This window comes from Canis lupus, chromosome 8 (genome assembly GCF_048164855.1).
Source record: "Canis lupus baileyi chromosome 8, mCanLup2.hap1, whole genome shotgun sequence".
Classification (NCBI taxonomy): domain Eukaryota; kingdom Metazoa; phylum Chordata; class Mammalia; order Carnivora; family Canidae; genus Canis; species Canis lupus.
Window position 1 is genome coordinate 58,981,084 of NC_132845.1, and position 21,096 is coordinate 59,002,179.

The window sequence follows — 21,096 nt, forward strand, 5'->3', positions numbered from 1 at the left end:
GCAAGGTCCAGGTAAGGTCTGCCCATAAGCATCCCTGCCCTCTACTGTCAGCATCAAGGCCTGCACTGCCCATGCCATGCATTCTGCAGAGCCAAGCAGTCATTCTGGGACTTGCCGGCACCAGCCACCAGGGGGCCTGCCGCCAGCTCCTACCTGACTGATGGATAAAAGCTGGAAAGAGGGCCAGGGAGACCTGCACGGATTCCTGCAGCGACTGGTAGCATATCTGCCGGGACTTGGTGGACTCTCCGGAGATATTCTCCACGATGTCCTCTAAGACGCTAAGTGTCTGGTGGATAATCACTTTTGCTGCAAATTGAGATTCAGTGCACGTTACAACTTGTCTGAGGATAAAGCAGGGTAAGGGAACACACGGGAAGGGGGGACATTTGCACAGGTATTCAGAGGACAGTTGCAGAAGTCTTGCTAAAGGAACACTGTCTCTCTTGATTGAGTTATCCATCTCTCTCTCTTTCTCCATACAACCTTTTCTCTCTTTTTGCCCTTTTACTGTCAGGACTCCAGTTGCCTGCCCACTCAGTTTTTTGCCTCTCTTCTGCTTCTATCCACCAGAAACCAGTCCACAGAGAGGGAAAGGTAAAGTGCAGCCTCTGGTTAGGGGACGAGTGAGAAACTCACAAGGCAACTACCCCAGGCAAGAATGGACACACGCAGATCAAGCACGCCTTCAGCTCCAGATATACCTCTGGTATATCTGGATCTCCTGAAATCCACACCAGCACCTGCCAGCACATGTGCTGCTGCTGTCCTCAGGAATAGACCATCTGATCAATTCTTGCCCACTGTGCCTGTGGCCTGACAATACATACAATTATCATATGATATTGTGTTATTAACCACAAACACTTCTAAGGAGACCCTGATGTGAATGCTCACGTGATCCCTCCACAGAGAAAGCAGAGGCAGTGGCCAGCAAACTGGCAGGAGCTAAGAGGACACAGCAAGGGCCCAGACCAGAGGAACCTAGAGAAGAACTACAGATGAGCACTAGATGGCTCTAGAACCGGGGCAAGCCCCTTGTCAGGACACTGGGGATAGCCAACAGCTCCACCTTTGCAGGGTTGCTGTGAGGATGATAGACAAGGTTGAGAATGTTTCAGCAAAGTACCTGACATATCAGAAGGTTCGGTACAGGGAAGCTGTCATCCTTCCCCAGCACTGGTGGAGTTGGCTCTCACCCTTACACACAGAGTTGCCTCCCCCATGGCTCAGGGAGCTGGGGAGACTCAGCCCTGGTGGAGCTCTGGAGGCTGAACCAGGACAAGGCTGAGAGCTGGCCTCCACCTGGCCACACTCCCTGGGCCCCCATGCTCACCAGCCTCTCTGGAGACTGAAGCGGCTTCCAGGGAAGGGTACGGCAGAAAGAATCGATGTCTGGCAGTGGATGCAACCAGGACTGACTCCTAACTCCACTAGATTCTAAGTCTCAGTTTCTCATCTGAAAGTGTGGATAGATAGATAAAACCACCTCACTCAAAGGACTGAGTGTAATTGAAAATAACAACTCACGACACTCCTGGTCTTCTAAAGGCTGGTCATGCAGACGAGGCATGTGAGCCAAAGGCACACGCATCATACTGAAGGAGCCACTCACACAACACTACTCCAAGCACAGGGACTTAACCAAACCAGGAAACTGTACTTGGGTTAGATGTTTCCCCAAGAATACACAAGGCACAGGAGAAGTAGTTTAGGGGGAAAAGCTAACAGAGTCAAGAGACCAAAATCTGACCTCTGATGTGTAAGGAAATTGAAACAGTAACCAAAGTACATTCACAGAAATGTACATACAAGGGGAAACTAAAAGCACCATTAAATATGTAATAATAGGAGAATAGGTATATAAAATGTGGTATTCCACAGGATAGGATGTTACCAGACCATTAAAAACAATTCTTTCAAGAACAAAGGGGCGATGTGGTAAAGAATCAGGATCTGGAGCCACTCAGATGCAAGGCTGATTCCTGACCCCATTCCTTCTCTCTGATCCTAAGCAACCTACACCTGCGAGCTGGGGGCGGGGGTGGTGCAGACACACACACACACACACACACACACACGGGAAGGGCACTTTACAATGGAGAAACTGGCAGGCCCTGCTTCCAGCAGGTGACCACACTGAGCAGGCCAATAATGGGGCACATGGAAGCGATGCAACAGAAAGGACACAACACTGCCCAAGTGGTATTCCTGCCCAAACTGCTGGAAACAGTCAGAAGAGCTTACAAAACATTTTACAAGAATGTGGGTTTGGACTCTTCAAAAATGTCAAGATTACATAAAACACAAACCAGGAATGCTTTTCTGTATTAAAAGACTGGAAGGATTGGACAACCAACTAGAATACATGATCCCTGACTATATCTTGGATTTTTAAGAAGCAAAAAGGCCACTTTGGTAACACCTGGGGAAAATCTGAATGTGGTCTATATGTAAAATGACATTATCATTTACAAGGCTGCACAGCCTGGTTGTATTCATGGTGTTTGGGTTATATAAGAGAGTATCATGTTTCAAAAGTCAAGGTTAAGAATTCAGGATAAAGTGTCAGTGTAAGCAGCTTACTCTATTTATATGGCTCTGTTAAAAGTGTGGGGTGGGCAAGAAGACAAGTGTGGCAAAATATTAAGTGGTAAATCCTCGAGTGAGAGAGACAGTTGTTCCTTTGCTTAAGTCTTTCAAGTATTGTGTAGGTATCAAAATTTTTCAGTGTACTAAGCTGCAATGGGAAAAGCTTTCCAGGCCTTCGTGTTATCACTCATAGAAGAGGAGAAGACAAATTTCATTGGGCTGCAGGGAAGGCTGAATGAAGGAACGTGTAGAAAGTTCTCAGCCTAGCACTCAGCACACAGTGAACATGCCACAGATGTTAACTCTGCTGTTAAGTATATTCCCTGTGGAAATCACTGGTTCTGTTCAGCAGACAGCTCCAGCACACAGTTGCATGCACTCTGCAGGGAAGCTGTGGCCATATACTCGTATGTTCTGGCCAATGAAATGTGAGCAGAAATACAGAGGCCAGGTGTCACCTGCAGACCAGCTCCTGGAGCACTACTGCAACATCCCCCACGCCCCAACCTCAGTGTAAGCGCAAACTGTATAGCAGCCTCAGCAGCCTGGGGCCTCAAGTGACCAGAACAACAAGCAGGACATTCCCAACCCCCTTGATCCCAGCTGGACATGTAGTAGGAGCAAGAAATACCTCTTGTTACTGGATTAAGCCACTAAGATTTTGGCATTATTTACCACATAGCTTACACTGACTGATAATAAGTATATGTAAGATAAAGGGAGAAAAGACACTAGCTGTACGTAACCCCTAGGAAAACCACTTCACCTTACCCTAGTTTCCTCAGGAATTAAATCAGGATATCAACAGTAACTAACTCAAGGCTGATCTGGGAATTAAATTACTGAACACAAAACACTGAGATCCAGGACCCAACAAACACTAGACCGTGAAGGGTGGTGCTGGCACAGCCAGACATGCGGTGATGAGGAGACCACCCAGGCAGGTGCCCAGTGCATAGGGCACCCTCACTAACTCTGTTCTTTTTTTTCTTTTTTAAGATATTATTTATTTACTTGAGAGAGAGCAGAGCAAGAGAGAGAGCGAGAGAGACAGTGAGCACAAGAGGTGGGGAGGGGCAGAGGGAGAGGGAGAAGCAGACTCCCTGCTGAGCAGGGAGCCCAACGCAGAGCTCGATCCCAGGACCTGAGATCATGACTTGAGCCAAAGGCAGACCCTTAACAGACCCAGGTGCCCCTAACTCTGCCACTCTTAAGCACCCACAGAACTAGAGAAGACATTGAAACAGAGAAAAAGGAAGACAACAAGATTGCTAAAATGGTTACTTTCTAAAATACTGAAATGGGAGATTTAAGAGATTTTTTCCATTCTTTACAGTTCCTAATATTTTTGTAAAATGAGCACTTGTTAATGTTCCTGATTATAAAAATAATGTTCTTAGAAAGTATGTTGAGTACTTATTGCTATTTCTAACATTTCACAAAGCGTTTTTGTTGACATTCTATAAATGTCATCCAACATTTCAGTATTTTCTGGAAAATAGTGTGTGAAAATACTGTATTTTTAAAGTATTTCTACAAAATTTGTACTTTCTGGAAGATTTTTCAGAGAAATCTGATGCCTTCTATTTGAACTGTGTTTTCTTGATTCATCTTTTTCCTCCCTTTTGAATATAAACAATCAAATTTGAAGTGCCAATAATGAAGATACCAACTTCTTTCAAAGCCTCTGAAACACATGCATTTAGAGAAAGGTTAAAAATAGTTTTAAAAGACAGTACTTAAATCCATTTTTCCCAGTGTGTAGAGGTGAATTGCTTTGATTGCTTATACAAGTATCTAAAATGAATCAATTAGTCATTGTAGACTTTTTATCCACAGAAGACACCATCAATGGTTTACTTACTTTTGACATTTTAACTAAGAAAGGAGGTGTCCTACATTCAGGAAACCCGTCCAGCTGACGGGTTCACAGAATTCCAGAGACGCAGGATTCCACCAGCCAAGGCTGGCTCTCCCACCCAGCAGCCATGTGACAACAGACAGATGAATACCTCATCAGCCACAAAGGAAGTGCTGCCCTACCTGTCTTCCCAGGCTGTCCCTGCCTAGGGGATACTTACTGTCATCCAGTGGCATCTTCCTCTGTGGGGCAACAGCATTGGGTTTCAGGTTGCGATAGTCCCTTGAGAGTGCAGAGATGAGGCTGGCATGGTTGATGGAACGCACGGGCCACTGCTGTTCATTCTCAGGGAGGTTTGGCCACGGAAGCAGAAGGATGTTAGAGAGGGCTCGGCACACCAACACCTGAGCCTGGAAGAGACCCCCATGGGCATCCATCAGAGGGCAAAGAGCAACAGACAAGTGCACATTACATGGCCTTGGCACCTAGCATGGGCACACACAGCTCAGGCCTCCAGGCTCTGTTCCCCCAGACTGGGCCTGGAGCTTTGGGCCCAGCCAAAGGTAATGCAGGGAGGGGAGAGAAACTGAAGCAGTAACAACAAGTCTGGGTCCAACACATTCCAGACCCAGCCCTAATAATCTTTCTTGGTGCCATCACTTCCCCTCAATTCTGGTATCAGAAGACTTACAGAGGGAAAAGTCACAGATACTGCATTCAACACCCTCTGAGAAGCTGCTCAGAACAGGGATGAGAGTGTGAGGCAGTAAAAAAACCTCTTAGGACATATGCTCAGCGCTGTGTCCAAAGCACTATGTTCATATCCCAGGTGCTCTCAAGTAACTGCTTTGACTGCCCTCTGACACCACCTCTGTTTTGTTTTTAAACTTCTAGCCTGAGCCTCCTAAAGATTATGAAAATCTTTGTCTGGAGTGTCTCAACCCTAAGAAAATAAATATAACAATAAAAACAGACTGTTTCAAACCAAAAAGAATGCAAAGGGGACTCTTGACAACTCCAGTCAAATCGCCAGCTCTCAAAGCAGCACCATTTGTGTGCCTACCAAGAGGAATGTGTTACATCCTTATCCACATACTGCCTGCCGCCTGTGTTCGAAGGGCCTAATGAGAAAGTGCTGAGGCTGCCCTAAGTGCCACACGTAAAGAAACCGTCTCTGCTGGCATGGGCTGTAAGCTCCGAGTGCATAAGAAAGGTCTCCCTGAGTCTGAGCCACACGGCTCCAGGACCAGTGCAGGGTGGCCCTGGGGTCTCCCACCTTATCGACAAGTCGCTGAGCAGAGGCATCGGTGATTCTGTTGAATACTTTCTGCACCGCGGGGATACTGATCAGAAAGACGGGCCTCACAGTGGTGGCCAGGGAGACCAGTAAGTGGCACGCAGATAGCAGCAACTTGTCTTGGACCTGGAGACAGAAGGGGACATGTCAGCTTACTCTCCTGTGAGCCTAGTATTAGAACTTTAATGAGGCAGCCACAAGCCAAATAAGGCTCTGGGAGCCATTACCCACATGGGTTCTATATCAAAGAAATTTCTGGGGACGATGCCCAGCAATGCAACACCCTCCTCTGTGCTACATCTTGGCTCCTGACCTCAGGCCAGAAACACCACCTCTGGTTTCTCTTGTCCATAGTCACCAACACCTCCGGACTCAGTCAATTCTTAGCTCCACAATCCCATGGCAAATTTCTTGGCATACCATTCAAATTACTCGGCATTGTTCATCTCATTCCTCTAGCTCCAACCAAGTCAACCTTTCTCTCCACCTGCCTTTTTTATACTCCACCAGTCACGCCAGGTTCTCTTGCTTCCTCCCCTCGGTGTGCCAATCAAAAACTAAGTTCAAGGACCATCTGCCCTTTTCAAATTAGCAAGAGAAAATTCTTTATAGACAGGACCTAGTGCTGGCTGGTAGAAAAAAAAAATACACATCAAAGAGTCGTGGGCATGTAGAATTATTTTGGGAAGAAATATTATAATTTCCTAGAACCACAAACTATCCGTCACCTTTAATCCCAATTTCTCTAAGAAAATCATCCAAAAGGATAAAGCTAAGTTCAGGAGTACATCATTTCAGAATTATCTAGGATAACTTTTTTCAAATGGAGGCAACTATAAAGTCCAGCAATGACTAGGTATATTATAAATTATATAAATCCCCCTCATGGGACATTGTAACTCATTTACAAATTACAATTACAAACTCAACAAAAATTTACAGAAAACAATACATTGTTCTGTTAAGAGCAGAAGAGAATGCTATGCCTGATTAAAACTACAAAAAAGGGATGCCTGGGTGGCTCAGCAGTTGAGTGTCTGCCTTTGACTCAGGGTGTAATCCTGGAGTCCCAGGATCGAGTCCCGCATCAGGCTTCCTGCTTGGAGCCTGCTTCTCCGTCTGCTTATGTCTCTGCTTCTCTCTCTCTTTCTCTGTGTCTCTTGTGAATAAATAAATAAAATCTTTTAAAAATAAAACTACAAAAAAACAAATCTCTATATGCTACATAATACAAATCAGTGTCTTCTCGAAGGACAACCCAGTAGAATCTTATCAAATTTACTTGGATACATCTTTGACCCAGCAAATCCACTTTCCAGGATCCATCCTACAGGGATGTACACACCAAGAACTCACTTCCATCAAAAGGAAAATTATAAAACATCCCCACTACGGAACAGCAGTGTTTTGGAGGAGGGGATTAAAGAGTACCACAACTTTTTGGTCTATAAATTTGAACAATGTTTTATGTTTTCACAAAGAGCATGTATTTATTAGTGTGGGACTTAGCTAAAAAAATAAAGTTATATTTGAATTTATGTGGATCACAGCTCAAAAGGAACATTGAAATGACATATGGTTCTACCACAGTGGTAAGAATTATGGATCTAACACCAAGCAATACTTTAATTTTATAATAAGTAGGACAGAAGGACAAAGAGTTAGCTACAAAGTGTAGCCTCTGCTGTTTCAGGACCTTCGTGCTGATCAGAGGTGTGACTGCATCCATGGTGGTGGAGATAAGCGTAACAAATTGCTGTGTATTCTGCCGATGAGCTTCACTGCAATACTGTGCTAGCCAGTGAGAGTAAGCCTGCAGAGCAGCCAGGGACTGAGCATGCCTGCAAAGGGGAAAAGATGCAACTTTCAAGGTCAAGGCCAAAATACATTAGCATTAAACTCGTTTTCATAGGAAGGAAGAATTCCACCCAGTGCATTTGTTGTTCTAAGACACGTGTGACAGCACAGAAATAATTTACTTGCTCAGGTAGGACGTAAACATTGAAACTCATCATCTAAACCTTGCTACCACTACCTCTTACACAGAAAGCAATCAGCTCTCTAAGTCGCTGTGGCTTTTAGTGGAGAAAGCACTTGAGAAACCAAGAGCGTGAGTACTCAGGGGAGCACTCTCTCTGGGATCTCACTGCTCCTAGGACCTTTTAGTAGAAAGAGAGGTAGGATTCAGGCAGACACCACATGGAAATCAAATGGAGTATCAATTCAGGAGGGTAAACTGGCCTCAAGTGCCCCCAGATGGGATGCAAGAAGAACATACTGCTACCTATCTAGTGTTCTTGCTAAAAATGTTAAATATCAATCTCATACAGTACAAAAACAACTAGACAAATCCTGACTTTAAGATTTTCTTTAAAGAAAAAGAAATAAGGTCTAAATCTCTAATCAGTTTCTCTTTCCTTCTCTCCCTCTCTATCCTTCCCTTGCTTCCCCACTGGTCTAGATTATAGAAGATAAATATAATACATAATTATGATTAGTTAGACCTTGGATTAAAAAAATATATATATAAAGGACATTTCTGAGAGGACTGGGAAAATCTGAGTATGAAAAATATTATATATACACATATATATTCTTAAAAATGCTACATACTGGGCGCCTGGGTGGCTCAGTCAGTTGGTATCCAACTCTTGGTTTCAGTTCATGTCATGATCTCAGGGTCATGAGATTGAACTCTATGTCAGGCTCCACCCTCAGCACAGAGGCTGCTTGAGATTCTCTCCCTCTGTCCCCCGCCCCCATGCATGTGCTCTCTCTCTTGCTCTAAAATAAATAAAATCTTTAAAAAAAAAATGCTTTATCTGAGATCCTCTGTCTACTAAAAGGTCCTAGGAGCAGTGAGATATAGGTATTATTGTATCCGTGAAAGTCTCTGAGTGGTGAAAATGATATTATGGTTATGTAGGAAGATGACCTTGCTCCTAGAGAAACATGCTGAAGGGTTTATAGGTGAATTGACATGTTGACTGCAATTTGCTTTCAAATAGTTCACCTAAAAAAAAAAAAAAAAAAGTGTGTGTTCCTGTGTATACAAAAAAAAAAGCGAATATACCAAAATATATATAACTGATGAATCTAGTGTGAGAGTGTTCATTCTATTTTTGCCCCTTTCTACAAAAGATGGGAACTTTTTCAAGATAAGAAGTTAGGTAAGAAAAGGTTAATACCTTTAACCTAAATACATTAAAGAAAGAAAATACAAGTAATTCATGGTGACCCAGAAGTTATTTTGTATTTTATATTTAGAATGCATTGATCATTTTACCCTTCAAGCTCTTGAGTACCAAATTAAGAAAAAGGACATCTAAGTCTGCCTTTAGGGTCTAGGAATTTTAGTCAATCTATCAAATTCAGAGAGCTCCACAAAGCTGAAGAGAGGAGGCTCCAAAACTTCCTGAAATTGTGTGCAAGATGTTGTGTTTATGAGCAAATTAGCATTTTTCTCAGCAAAAGCTTCACAGCTTTCTCTAAAGTCTCAAAAAGTATATATATATATATACATACGCATATATATACACATATATGCATGCATATACACACACATACTTTAAAAAAAAAAACCTAAACCACTATAGTAAATAAGACTATCATTTACTTAATTCGTAGCTAAAGAACTATCTAGAACAGGGATCAGCAGACTTTTTCTGCAAACACCAGAGTATAAATATTTTTGGCTTTGCAGGCCATATATACTCTCTCTCCATCACAGCTACTCAACTCTGCCGCTGTGGCACAAAAAGCAGTCACAGATGATATGTTAATAAATGAGCACAGCTGTGTTCCAACAAAACTTAATTTATGAAAGCTGGCAGTGGGCCGGATTTGGTACAGGATATAGTTTGCAAGGCTTCTGGGCAGTGTAATCTCTGGGATATGGCCCCATCTCCAGTCCCCATTCTTCTATCCCTTCTGTAAGTCACTTTCCTAATGGCTCCCCAGAATCCAGAAAGCTTCTAAGAGTGTGGTCCCTGAATGCCCTTCAAAATCACCCATGTTCTTATGTAACACACGAACACCCAAGAAGCCTTCTGCCCTCCTGCTGCAGTCAGAAGCTCTGAGAGAATGTGTTCCTTGAGTAAGTCCAGACCCAACAGTTTCAGTCAATGGCCTACAGGGTAAGACTCTTGGCACTCGAGTTGTTTCCACCTTGGTCCTCCCATAACTATCCAGCCTCCTCTCCTACCACACAAACTGCTCACAGCCTCCCTGACTGCGGGACCCTGCAACTCATCTGTGCCTTGGCTCATGCTGCTCCTCCCTCCTGAAATGCCCACTCCGTATGCCCTCTGCTTTCATCTCTCACCACCTGATGCACTCTACTTACTCCAACCACCCCCACCCCCAATCAACCCTCTCTTCCTAGGTTTGGAGGAGGGAGTCTTTCTCTTCTTCATGGCAGCCACCAGTGTCCCTTTTTACCTATAAAATGACAGGGGGCTAGAGGACTAAGTCTTACCCGAGGATGCACTAACAGCTCCATACTTACACATCGATGAGGTCAGGTTTCAGTACTGATGGCACAGCAGTTTCAATGTTGTACAACTTTATCTGAGATCCATACAGAGTGACTTTAACCAACCTGTTGGCAAAGAAATAGGAAAAAGAAAACACTCAGCTTATGGACTAAAGTAGACAAAATTGACAAGGCACCAACAAGGTCCTGAGGATAGGTATTTTTCCATCCAAATAAGAAATCAAGACTAGACCTTCAATTTTATCCCAAAGATCTGATCTTAGATGTACATAAAGATTTAAACAAGGATACTAACTAAAGCATGATTTACAGAATCAAAAACTTTTGATCACAAAATAAATAACCGGGAAATATAGACAATATACAAAATAGAAATAGTTAGGATGGAAATATTTCATGTTGTGTGTTTCACCACAACAAAAAATTCGAGAAAAAATAAACATTTCATATGGATATATGCGAGAGAAAACATAGCAAAATGTTCACTATAGAATCTAAGTGATCAGTATATATGGGTATTCACTATACAATTATTTGACTTTTTCTGAAGATTCAAAAATGTTCATGATAAAATGTTTGAAGGAAGGGGCAGAGCATGAAGTATAAGTTTTTAGAACCAAATTGAGGGGTTTTTAACTTTGAGCACAATCCTTTCAGAAGCAAATCGCTGAGACCGTTGGCTGCCCGAGGGCTCACTGCATACAAACTGACAGCCAGCTCTAAGGGGAAATGGAAAATGCCTCTTTCCTTAGAGACAGACGTTCCTTTCTGGGCAAAGGGAAGAAGCTGGAGGCCCAGCAAAAGTTCTGTCTGTGCTGGCTCTCTACAGAAGCCTAGGAGCAGGTCTGAGGCAGATGCCAGGGAAGACATTGGGTGTTCTTCTCCCAAGGTACAGTGTAGAGCTTCTCAAGCTTCAATGAGCCAAAGAATCCACCGGGGAGGCTTGTCACTGTACAAGCCCGTGGTTGTGAGGAGCCCAGAAATCTGCATCTCTGAAAAACATCCAGGGCTCCATGCATGCAGACCACACTCTGAAAACTGCTCTTCTCTGAAGGGAGCAGAAAGCAGGACTTCCCTAGAAAACCACAAGGTTAAAGTCCCAAAGCATTCAAGGTGGGAGGAGCAGTCAGAAAGTGAGGGTCAAAGAGCCAAGGGCTCTCAATCTGAAGTTCTGGGAAGGGACCAGGGTGCTAACATAGTGATGCACCAACGTGCAGCTGGCGTTTAATTCTCTAAATTGCTCTACATTCTGTACACAGTAAGTGTACATTTCAGTGGCACTGAATATACTTATTGTGTGCAACCACTGCCACGCGTCTCCTTCACCTTTTCATCCTATAAAACCCACAATCCGTACCCACTAAAGATAAACTCCATTGCCCCTGCCCTAACCCTGGTGCTTGCCATTCCCCTTTCTCTCTGGTTCTGACTATTCTCTGTACCTCACATAAGTGGAATCATACCACGTTTGACTTTACATTCTGTTTTCACATTCTACAGCATTCTTTAGTGCTATTCTACACTTAAAATGGACTTCTAAATGTGTCGTTCATTATTTCTACATTTTGCAGTTTCACTAGTACGTTTGTTGTGTGTAACCTCTAAGTGAAAAATCAACTAATCACACTGGCTATGAAGATCACGTAGCCATAACAAGGAGCCTTCTCCCACACTTTATTCTAAATGAAGACAAATTAACAGTATCTTCAAGTACTGGGCCTGCAAACCCAAGCAGTGCAGAAAAATGTACATATAAGGACCTATAAAAAATAATGATGTAGGGACTCTAAAGTCTGAAAATTGGGATTTCATATAGGAAGAAAGACGCATCCCACTCCTCCTAACCATTAATGGAAACAGGCTTAGCCTGGAAAGAGAGGAAAAAGGGCACTGTAGGTAAGAGTTCTGTGGTTTGGAAAGAGCAGGAAACTGGCTACAATCCATGTGTTCCCTCCTGTGAACAGTGTGACCTGAAGCAAGGTACCTGCCATTTCTGGGCCATAGTTTGCTCACAGATAACATGACAATCCCCATCCCTCAAAGTAAAGAATGAAATGAAATGTACAAAATCACTTTTGAAAATGTCCAACTGCATGCTACTTTTATTATTAATATTAATCTGGCTTCGGGCTTGGCTCTGCTTGGTGTGTTACCAATGATATGGCTATGGGGCAATGAAAGAATCCAGTCTCGACTTTGGGCTGGCTGGACCCACATCCATCCAATTTTGATCTAATCAATCCACGTTACCTTTAGACAATCTAAACCTATCACATTTGAAGCATCTGATTTTTTAAGCATATGAGTTCATGAGGGGGGAGGTGGGGAAAGCCTGAGCAGTGGGAAGTGGTCCTCAATAAATGCAGCTATCAACCCTAAGAGGCACCCGAGGGGAGGAGTAATGAAAGAAGCCTGGTGGTGGAGAGGTTGGCAGCCACCTCTTGGGTCAGCTTAAACTCCTGAGGATCTTTAACAGAACTAAGAAAAATCCCACCTCTGGCATATGGCTGTCCAATTAGAAGATGCTGACTATTTGTCTCCTGCCAGAGTTTTCCTATTGTCTCTTTACCTTGTAGGCAGAGACATAAGATTGACCTCACTTCGTTTCTTCTGAGGCTAATCCTGTCTTTTATCTACAGACTCAATCTTTGACTAGTAGCACTGTGCTAAGTGCTTCCTCTCATTAAATTCTCACAATAAGCTACAAGATACCAGAGTCCCCCTCCAAGTTACAGACAACAGACCTGAGTTCTCAGAGGTTATCTGCTCCACATGCACCTCATGCCTGGCAACATGCTGCCCAAGAAGCACAACTGGGTTCTGAAGATGGAAGGGTGCCAAGGAACCACCGCCTACCTCTCCACAACTGTGAGGGCATCACTGAACCGCGCTGCAAACACATCTCCGATGAAGTACTCGGCCAGCCGGCCCACAGCCTGCAGAAGGGAGCTCAAGTCTCTTAGGGAGCAGTGCAATCGCCGACAGTCGTTTTCTGCTGTGATGTTCAACCTGTGACCTGTAACATAAATACCACAAATGGTTTCCCTTGGGAAGAACATGCTTTAGTTACCACTACAGGGAATAGCTCTTCCAGGCAGACTACAGTGAGCAAAACCAATTCTTGAGGGGCACCTGGGTAGCTCAGCTGGTTAAGTGTCAGACTCTTGATTTCAGTTCAGGTTATGATCTCCGGATTGTGAGATCAAGTCCCACCGCATCAGGCTCTGCATTCAGCATCTGGCTCTGTGTTCAGTGGGGAGTCTGCTTGAGATTCTCTCTCTCCCTTACCCTCTGCCTCTCCCCCTACTGCACGTGTGCACACACACAGTCTCTCTCTCACTAAAATAAATCAATCTTAAAAAAAACAAAAACAATTGTGAAACACAGCAACCCACATGCTGCTTTGCGTCTCAGTAACCAGCCAGGACAGCAAGGCCCTGTCTCCACCCAAACCCATATCCACAAGCACTCTAAGGCCAGAGAGAGTGAACACAAGTGGGACACAAAGCCTGGGGTATGAGAACATGGACTGAGTGTCTGATGTGATTCCTCTTGACCCTGAGGTAGTAACAGCATCAATCTTACACCCAAGGAAACACACGCAGGGAGGTCCAGTCATTTGCCCAATGCAGGTCATGATTCTGGGGCAGAACTGGTATCCTAGGGTAAGCCTCCTCAACGGCAAACCTGCTTGCCTTCTACACATGGCCCTGTCACAGAATGGAATCTCCATGGGCTGACAGCTAGAATTCACCTCTGTTCACAGAATAGGGTGTAGTCAGCAGGTCCCAAGCAGCAGTCTGGAAGAAAGGCCTAGAAGACACAGGTGCCCTGCCACCTGCTGGCTCTAGGCCCCAGTGAGCCCTTCTAAGTCTTAGCTCCTTATCTTTAAAATGGAAAATAATGCTCCCATCAAATTCACTAATGTGAGGGCAAAGTTAAAATATATACAGAACCCTATAAACTATAAAGCATCACTAATGTTTGTAATAATTATATATAACAAAGAGCCTGTGATTTTCTAAGGCCTGAAACTTACTTTTTAGTAAGATTTCTTCACACTGAGTGAAGATGCAAAGGAGAAAGACAAAAATATCTGCTATTAGGCCACCCCTCCCTGTGGACCCCTCTTCACCAAGGTCCACAAAAGACAGTGGGAACTGCTTGACTGGGAGAGCTCGCTCTGCAATGGATAAAAGTTCTCTGTCCTCACCCAGTCAGAGGGAGGGTAGAGTAGCGATAATGGGGAGACCCTTGCCCCTGCCCACAGGGCACCTGTAATGCCACCACTCCCGAAATACCAGCCCCGTCCCACTGCCATCTCAGGAGTTTCCTCTCTGTTAGGAGACAAGAACTGGCTAAAGGCAACCCTCCTCCCAAGGCATCCATTCCACAAACATCTTCCCAGAACCCAGACCTAAGCACACAGCTCCCCTTAAGCAAGGTGCCAAAACTCCCGGGGCTCTCTCCTGGCTCTGTAGGAGAACATTAACACCCCCAGCATCAATTCTAGAACTCTTGTGACCTCAATGCCTCCTGCCATTCCAATTTCTCCCTGCACCCACCATTAACCCCTGGTGCCTCAGGTCCCTGCCTGGACTGCCCACTGCATATCTGGCCACTCACACCTTGCACGCTCTTACACATTTTCCACACTCACATAAGCACTATATCTTCTGGGAGGCCTTCCCTTTGCACTACCCAACAGAAGGAATGTACACTTTCCTCCCTCCCTGCCTTCCCCTCCAGGACACCTCATGTGCTTATGGGAATAAATCAAGGATCTCCAAGTCCACTCATGGACTATGAACTTCTTCCCTGTGAAGAGCTGAGGTCAGTATCCAGCCCAGTGCCGGGTCTAGAATAGGTGGCCACACTGAATGAATGAATTAGATACCACAGAACACAGAGCAAACTAGAGCAGGACAGGGAGTCTGGGGCGGAGGGTGTGCTGGAGTTCCTCATACTGCCCTTGGGAATGTTCCCTTGATTATTTAAACCTGACTATGGATAACCAACACCTGTGGAAATGCAAATAGCAAGGCCGAACACCTAAGAAAGTGCTGGGAAGTAGCAAGTTTGATGCCTCAGATCCTACACTGACTTCCAAGTGTTGAGACTGGAAACAGAGCCCTCAGAGGCAGCCAGGAGTCTGGATAAGAGTGTGGGTCACATCCTGAGGATCAGGAGAACAAAAGGAAGGGGCAACTCAAGGAAGGACCTTTCAGAGACAGAGCCAGTGACAAAGGCTGGCTTTTGCTTGCCTCCCAAATCACCTGTTCCTCCACCCTCCACCCTGCACTGGGAGCAGCACCTCGGAACAGTAAACAACAACTAGGATTCTCAGCTTGTAGGCAGCACTGCCCAGGCCTGGGGGTGGGCGTTGAGGAGAGCAAGCCAGCTCTTCCAGTCAGCACAAGAGGTTGGCTACCCCACACGGCCAGCCAGATGAACCCAGGGAACAGACAGAACCAGAAGTATTCTCGGTCACGTGCAGAGAACACTGCCTCTCCTCTCCCAGCTAACAAAAGCACCACAATTATGTACCTTCTGAATGTCTAGGATTTTCAGGTTACAGCTAAGTAACTGATTCCCAGGGTAAACTAAAATGTGTTCTTCCTTTGCATACCAACAAAGTTTAAGGCTGTAGAAATAAAGCTTTAAGAAAACTCTACCCTGAAAAAAAAAAAAAAAGAAAAAGAAAACTCTACCCTGGAACTGGATGTGGGGGTAGTAGAGGCCAAAGAGACAAGGCCAGCCCTCCTTCCCCAAGGCAATATGGTTTAGTGCCTGCCTTCAGCCCAGGGCGTGACCCTGGAGACTCGGAATGAGTCCCACATTGGGCTTCCTGCGTGGAGCCTGCTTCTCCCCTCTGCCTGTCTCTGCCTCTCTCTCTCTGTGTGTCTCTCATGAATAAATAAATAAATAAATAAATCTTTAAAAATAAATAAATAAATAAACACGAAGGGGAACATTCTGTTTCTCTTTTAAAAACCAAAGCAAGATACCACCCTAAAGTAGGTTTCCACTGGAGTACAGTTCCTAATAGTCATTAAGTCATCCCGAGCAGGCCTGTCCCCTTGTGCCTGATCCACATGAATACACCTGAGGCAGGGCCTCCTCCCAGAACTGCCCCTGGGGTCTGTTCCCGATGCCTCTCCAGAGAGTCTTCCATCTTTAAACAGCTTGGTCAGGGGATCCCTGGGTGGCGCAGCGGTTTGGCGCCTGCCTTTGGCCCAGGGCGCGATCCTGGAGACCCGGGATCGAATCCCACATCGGGCTCCCGGTGCGTGGAGCCTGCTTCTCCCTCTGCCTGTGTCTCTGCCTCTCTCTCTCTCTCTCTGTGACTATCCTAAATAAATAAATAAAATATTAAAAAAAAAAAAAAAAAAACAGCTTGGTCAGAAACAATGAGGGGAAAAGTGTCCCCCATTCGAACCCCACACCCGCCAATTCCTTATTATCATACCTGGTCCCACCCCTTGAGGGAATACAAAACAAGCCTAAGCCTGCTGACTGACATATGGCAGTCTTGGGGAGAGGTGAAGAAGATTCTCCTCTTGGCTGAAATACACCCCTGGGTCCCTTCATTTCCCATGTCACCCTCTACTGAGAATCCTTGACATCCTGACCCGTTCCCCTAAAACCCACCTGAATTTGTTAAACAAAGAGCAGTACTTAGAATAAAAAACAGCTTGGGATTACTGTGATTTTAAACTATTAGTCTGAACCATAAGAAATTCCTGATGTTTAACCATTTCTGACCAACCAAAACTGCAATTCCATATAATTAAACTGAATACACATGTGCCATGGAAGGTTCACATTAATGCAAACTGCAGCTGCAAGGCAGACAAGTGCACAGGAAGTACCCCAAATCAAAGTTGCCACCCCCTGGCCTAGAACCCTCATACTACCAGTAGCACAAAACACTGCAAGCAATCACCTCAACTCGAGGGGCAGGCCTGAGTTCCCACTGAGAAAACTGTTCCAAACCACCCACATCTTATTCTATTTGGTGAAGGCTTAGATGGCCCTCTAATAGCAAAGAATTATCTGCAAAGGGGAACCCTCAGAGGGGAATTACTGCTACAGAGGTTTTTGAAAGAGAAAATATCATGGCCACACTGAAGTTCTCTCTCCCATAAAGCAAAATCACCCTGAAGCTGTCGAGATGCACCCTTTACCACGTCCAAAGGACAGCTCCCTGGCAAATCACTGCCCTGAGAAAAAAACATTTTAATGTGAAATATAACTCACTCTTCTCTCTGTTGGGGAGTGGGGAAGTAGGGGTGTAAAAATCGGCATTTGAGGAATTTCACTCTGAGAGAACAAGTAGGTCGTATATAAACCCCAGCAGAACAAAGAATGTAAGATACACAACAACCAAAGACAGGACTTCTCAACCCACAGACGGTGAGAACAATCAACAACGGGAGCAAAGAGTGACCCCCCAGGGGAAGAGATGTGTAGCCACTGAGATACCACAGCGACAACATGTCTTGCCTTGGACCTAATCAGAGACATGGAGGTAGAAGACCAGCAGTGGTAAGCAGTAAGACTCCAGTCTACACGGGCTCCAGGGGAGACCCAAGAATTACAGGCTGGTGAGAAGCAGTACATGTTAACGTGAGGGGCACCCTGTCAAGAGGAAGACACCACAGTTTGTTATGAGGCAGTAAGGCTGCCATTACAACACAGAGCTTATCTGAGAAGGTGAATGACCATGGGAACCAGAGAACAAAATGTATTCAGAGTTTCCATCTTTTTAGTAGGCTTTGCATTGGAAACTTGGCTTTGGAGCCAACAAGGGATGGGGAATGCTTTGCCATGGATAAGAGAGCTTGTTTTAAAATGGGAAATATTTCTTTGGCCTGAGAGGATTTGCCCCTGGAGTATGCACCAAGGTCAGCGTTAGGGATAAGATTTATAAACGATCTGGAAATACCAAGTACACTGTGAAATTGCCAGTAAATGGCTCTCAATGAGAACCAGGTATATGATATTTCATGTAGGGAAAAATAAATCAGCTTATCCTTCTCGGATGAGAAATTCTAAGTTACCAGTTACCTCTCAGAAAAAGGATTTAAGAATCACTCAGATTTTTGCCTGAAGACAGACTCAATGTAACATAAAGAAGGCAGCTACAATCCCGAAAAGGAACATAGGGGTCAATGCAGGGGGAGAGGGGTGTTTGCTCCACTTTTTTAAAGATCAAGAATAATGTACTGAGGATGCTGAGTACATTCTAATTTGATGAGTGGCCCTGAGGGAGAGACCACCAGGGCACAATTTTTTCCCCAAGAATGGATGCTGGAAACGTGTGGCACTGGTACACAGTCAAAGGATTTTCATTAATGTTGACAGAATATTTTACATGCATGTTTGCTTTGAAAAGTGGTCTTTTAAAGTTCTTTTTAAGTTGTTCTTAGCCTATCTACAAACTTTGGGGCATGCCAAGTCCCATCAACCTCCTGGGGCCCAGTGGATTATTTAGAAGCTAATAGAGTCATGGAAACAAACGTCACAGGCCACTAAGAAGGGCAGCCTCCAAAAGAGCCTCTTATGGAGGCTCTGCCATGAATAACAAGCTCGTCCAGGAGATTGTCTGTACCCACGGCGGCTGTGTGCCAGGCTGAGACAACAGTTACACAACAGAGGGACTGGAGGCCAAGGCCAGGCACAACTCCCAGAGGGGAGACATTGTGAGGAAGAGCAGTAGGACATGGCCACCAGAGATTGGGGGTGGGGGGGGGAGTGGCTGGCTGAGCAGTGGGGTGAGCACAGGTGCATCTGCAAGTGCAATGATTAAGTTTCCCGTGTTTGCAGCTAGCAAAATTGTTGTCAGATTTGAGTTAATTCAACTCTTCAATCCTTCCCTCTTACACCATCCTGGGAAAAATGAACATCTCTGGACATCAATTTCCTCTTCCACAAAACAGGAGTCAGTGGTATCAGTCCTCTAAGCTCCAGGACAGCCAAAAGAGTTAAGGAGAACATAGACCAATACTACACAGTGCCAGGCAGGTAGTGCACGTTCTCCAAACGGAAGCTGTTATTGTTATCAACAAAATAACCCCAAAATGCAGAGCCTAAACACCAGGCAGGCAAAGCCTACAAAAGGTCACCCTAAGTCTTTCAACCCAGCCATGACCAGGCCTCCCATGGGCCATCTACAAGAGGAGAGTTACAAGCTGGAAACATGTGCCTCCTCCAGAGCCACTGGGTCCTCCTGCTTCTGAACACCAGGGAGCAAAGAGCACAAAGCACAGAAGCCCAAGGCTATTTTTCCCTAGCGTACTTGCTGGTTTAAAAGACATAAGTAAATATTCTAATTGCTGGGGGGGTTTTCAAAGTCCTCCCTCTCTCTGCTCCAAACTAGCGCCCCCCCCACCTCTTCAGAACACACTGTCAAAACCTCATCTTTTACCTCCCCCCACAGCTCCTTTTGACCATGATTCTTTTAAAAAGCTTTCCCTATGTAGAAGTGAGGAGAGATAACTTCCCTCCCTTCAATTCCAAAGGAAACTCTATTCTGGTGGGGAGGTAACAGCAGAGAAATCATGTTCCAACAGCAAAGACAGCAGTAATTAAATATCAGCCCAGTATTTTTCTTAATGTTGGTTAAATTAGAAAATAAAAACCAGTTTACCTGACCCTGAAGTAACTATAAACTGCTGTAACCCCAGATAAACTTCTAAATTGTCCTGAAGAACTGGGAACTGAAAACAAAGAAACAAAGATTAAAAAAAAAAAAAAAACATAAATGCAAATTTTAATAGCATTTTAACATTAAAACATTACAATCATCTATGGGGGGGGGCATCAGATAAAAGAAACTTTTCTCTGGGAACCTTCACAGGCAGCTAAGCAGAAGTGTCTCCATTTGGTGCCTGCTCTCAACAATTTCTACAATTCACACCACCAATTAATGTTTGGAATAAAAAAGAAAACAACATATCAGTTCAATACTCTTTAACTAAGTGAAGCAGTGGATGCTGGGTATGGCTGTCATAACTGCAATGTTCCTAAAAGAGGACATCAAACCCCAAATGATCTATACCTTCTATAGCTCAGAGACAGGGTCTATTTATCTCCCTTCAATTCCAAAGGAAACTCTATTCTGGAAAGAACTACCAGATATGCCTTATTGAAGTGCATGGCAAAATGAAAAGACAGGCCAAATTTTTTGGAAGTCAGATTCCCCTACTCATTTAGCAGACAGGACCCTCATAACCAAAGCTGTATTTTCTTTCTAAAGCTGCTAACTCAATATTAAGATAAAGATCAGACTTTAATGTGACAGGCCCCTATGAAAGGCAGCTGGCAAAACACAACAGCACTTTCTCCTAGAGAACACAAGCCCCCCAAATCATCTTGCCCTTGAAGAAGAGCTGGGCTTAGTGAAATCTCCTCAAATAACAAGCACCACTTAGTGAATGAAAGCAGTCCTTATGACTAAGATTCTAGCACATAAATATAGGCAGAGTGCTAGCGATGAGCTTTACAAAAGGCTCACTTTCCAGCAATGCTTTTAAGTAAGTCTTCTACGTGGCCTGGCCATTTTTGAGTTACTGACGCAGGCATGAAGGCATTAGGAAAATTCCTATTACATCCAAGAGTTTAGGAAAGAAAAACAGTGCTTCTAAAAGCTGATTTAAAATATTTGGGGGGAAATGTTAACTTGTTAAACTTGAGGGTCGGTTATGGTAATTATTATTCTCTTTCATATATATATATATATATATATGCACACACACACACACATAAAATGTGTGTGTGTGTGTATAGATTTATTTTTATTTATTTATTTTTTAAATACCCATGAGCAATAAAGCTTACTACTCATGC

The 21,096-nt window shown here is 44.3% G+C and overlaps 1 protein-coding gene across 8 annotated transcripts in view; it reads right to left on the minus strand.

Annotated features, from left to right (window-relative positions):
- Nucleotides 1-21,096, minus strand: part of XPO6 (exportin 6) — a 102,197-nt gene that overhangs the window by 8,366 nt on the left and 72,735 nt on the right. For all 8 annotated transcript variants that reach the window (XM_072836281.1, XM_072836286.1, XM_072836285.1 and 5 more), the window contains 7 exons: nucleotides 19,898-19,967; nucleotides 13,102-13,261; nucleotides 10,258-10,350; nucleotides 7,447-7,591; nucleotides 5,730-5,876; nucleotides 4,674-4,863; nucleotides 154-309 (listed from right to left, as the gene is read on the minus strand). In XM_072836281.1, the coding sequence (XP_072692382.1) occupies nucleotides 154-309; nucleotides 4,674-4,863; nucleotides 5,730-5,876; nucleotides 7,447-7,591; nucleotides 10,258-10,350; nucleotides 13,102-13,261; nucleotides 19,898-19,967 (961 nt within the window). The remainder of the gene's footprint in view (nucleotides 1-153; nucleotides 310-4,673; nucleotides 4,864-5,729; nucleotides 5,877-7,446; nucleotides 7,592-10,257; nucleotides 10,351-13,101; nucleotides 13,262-19,897; nucleotides 19,968-21,096) is intronic.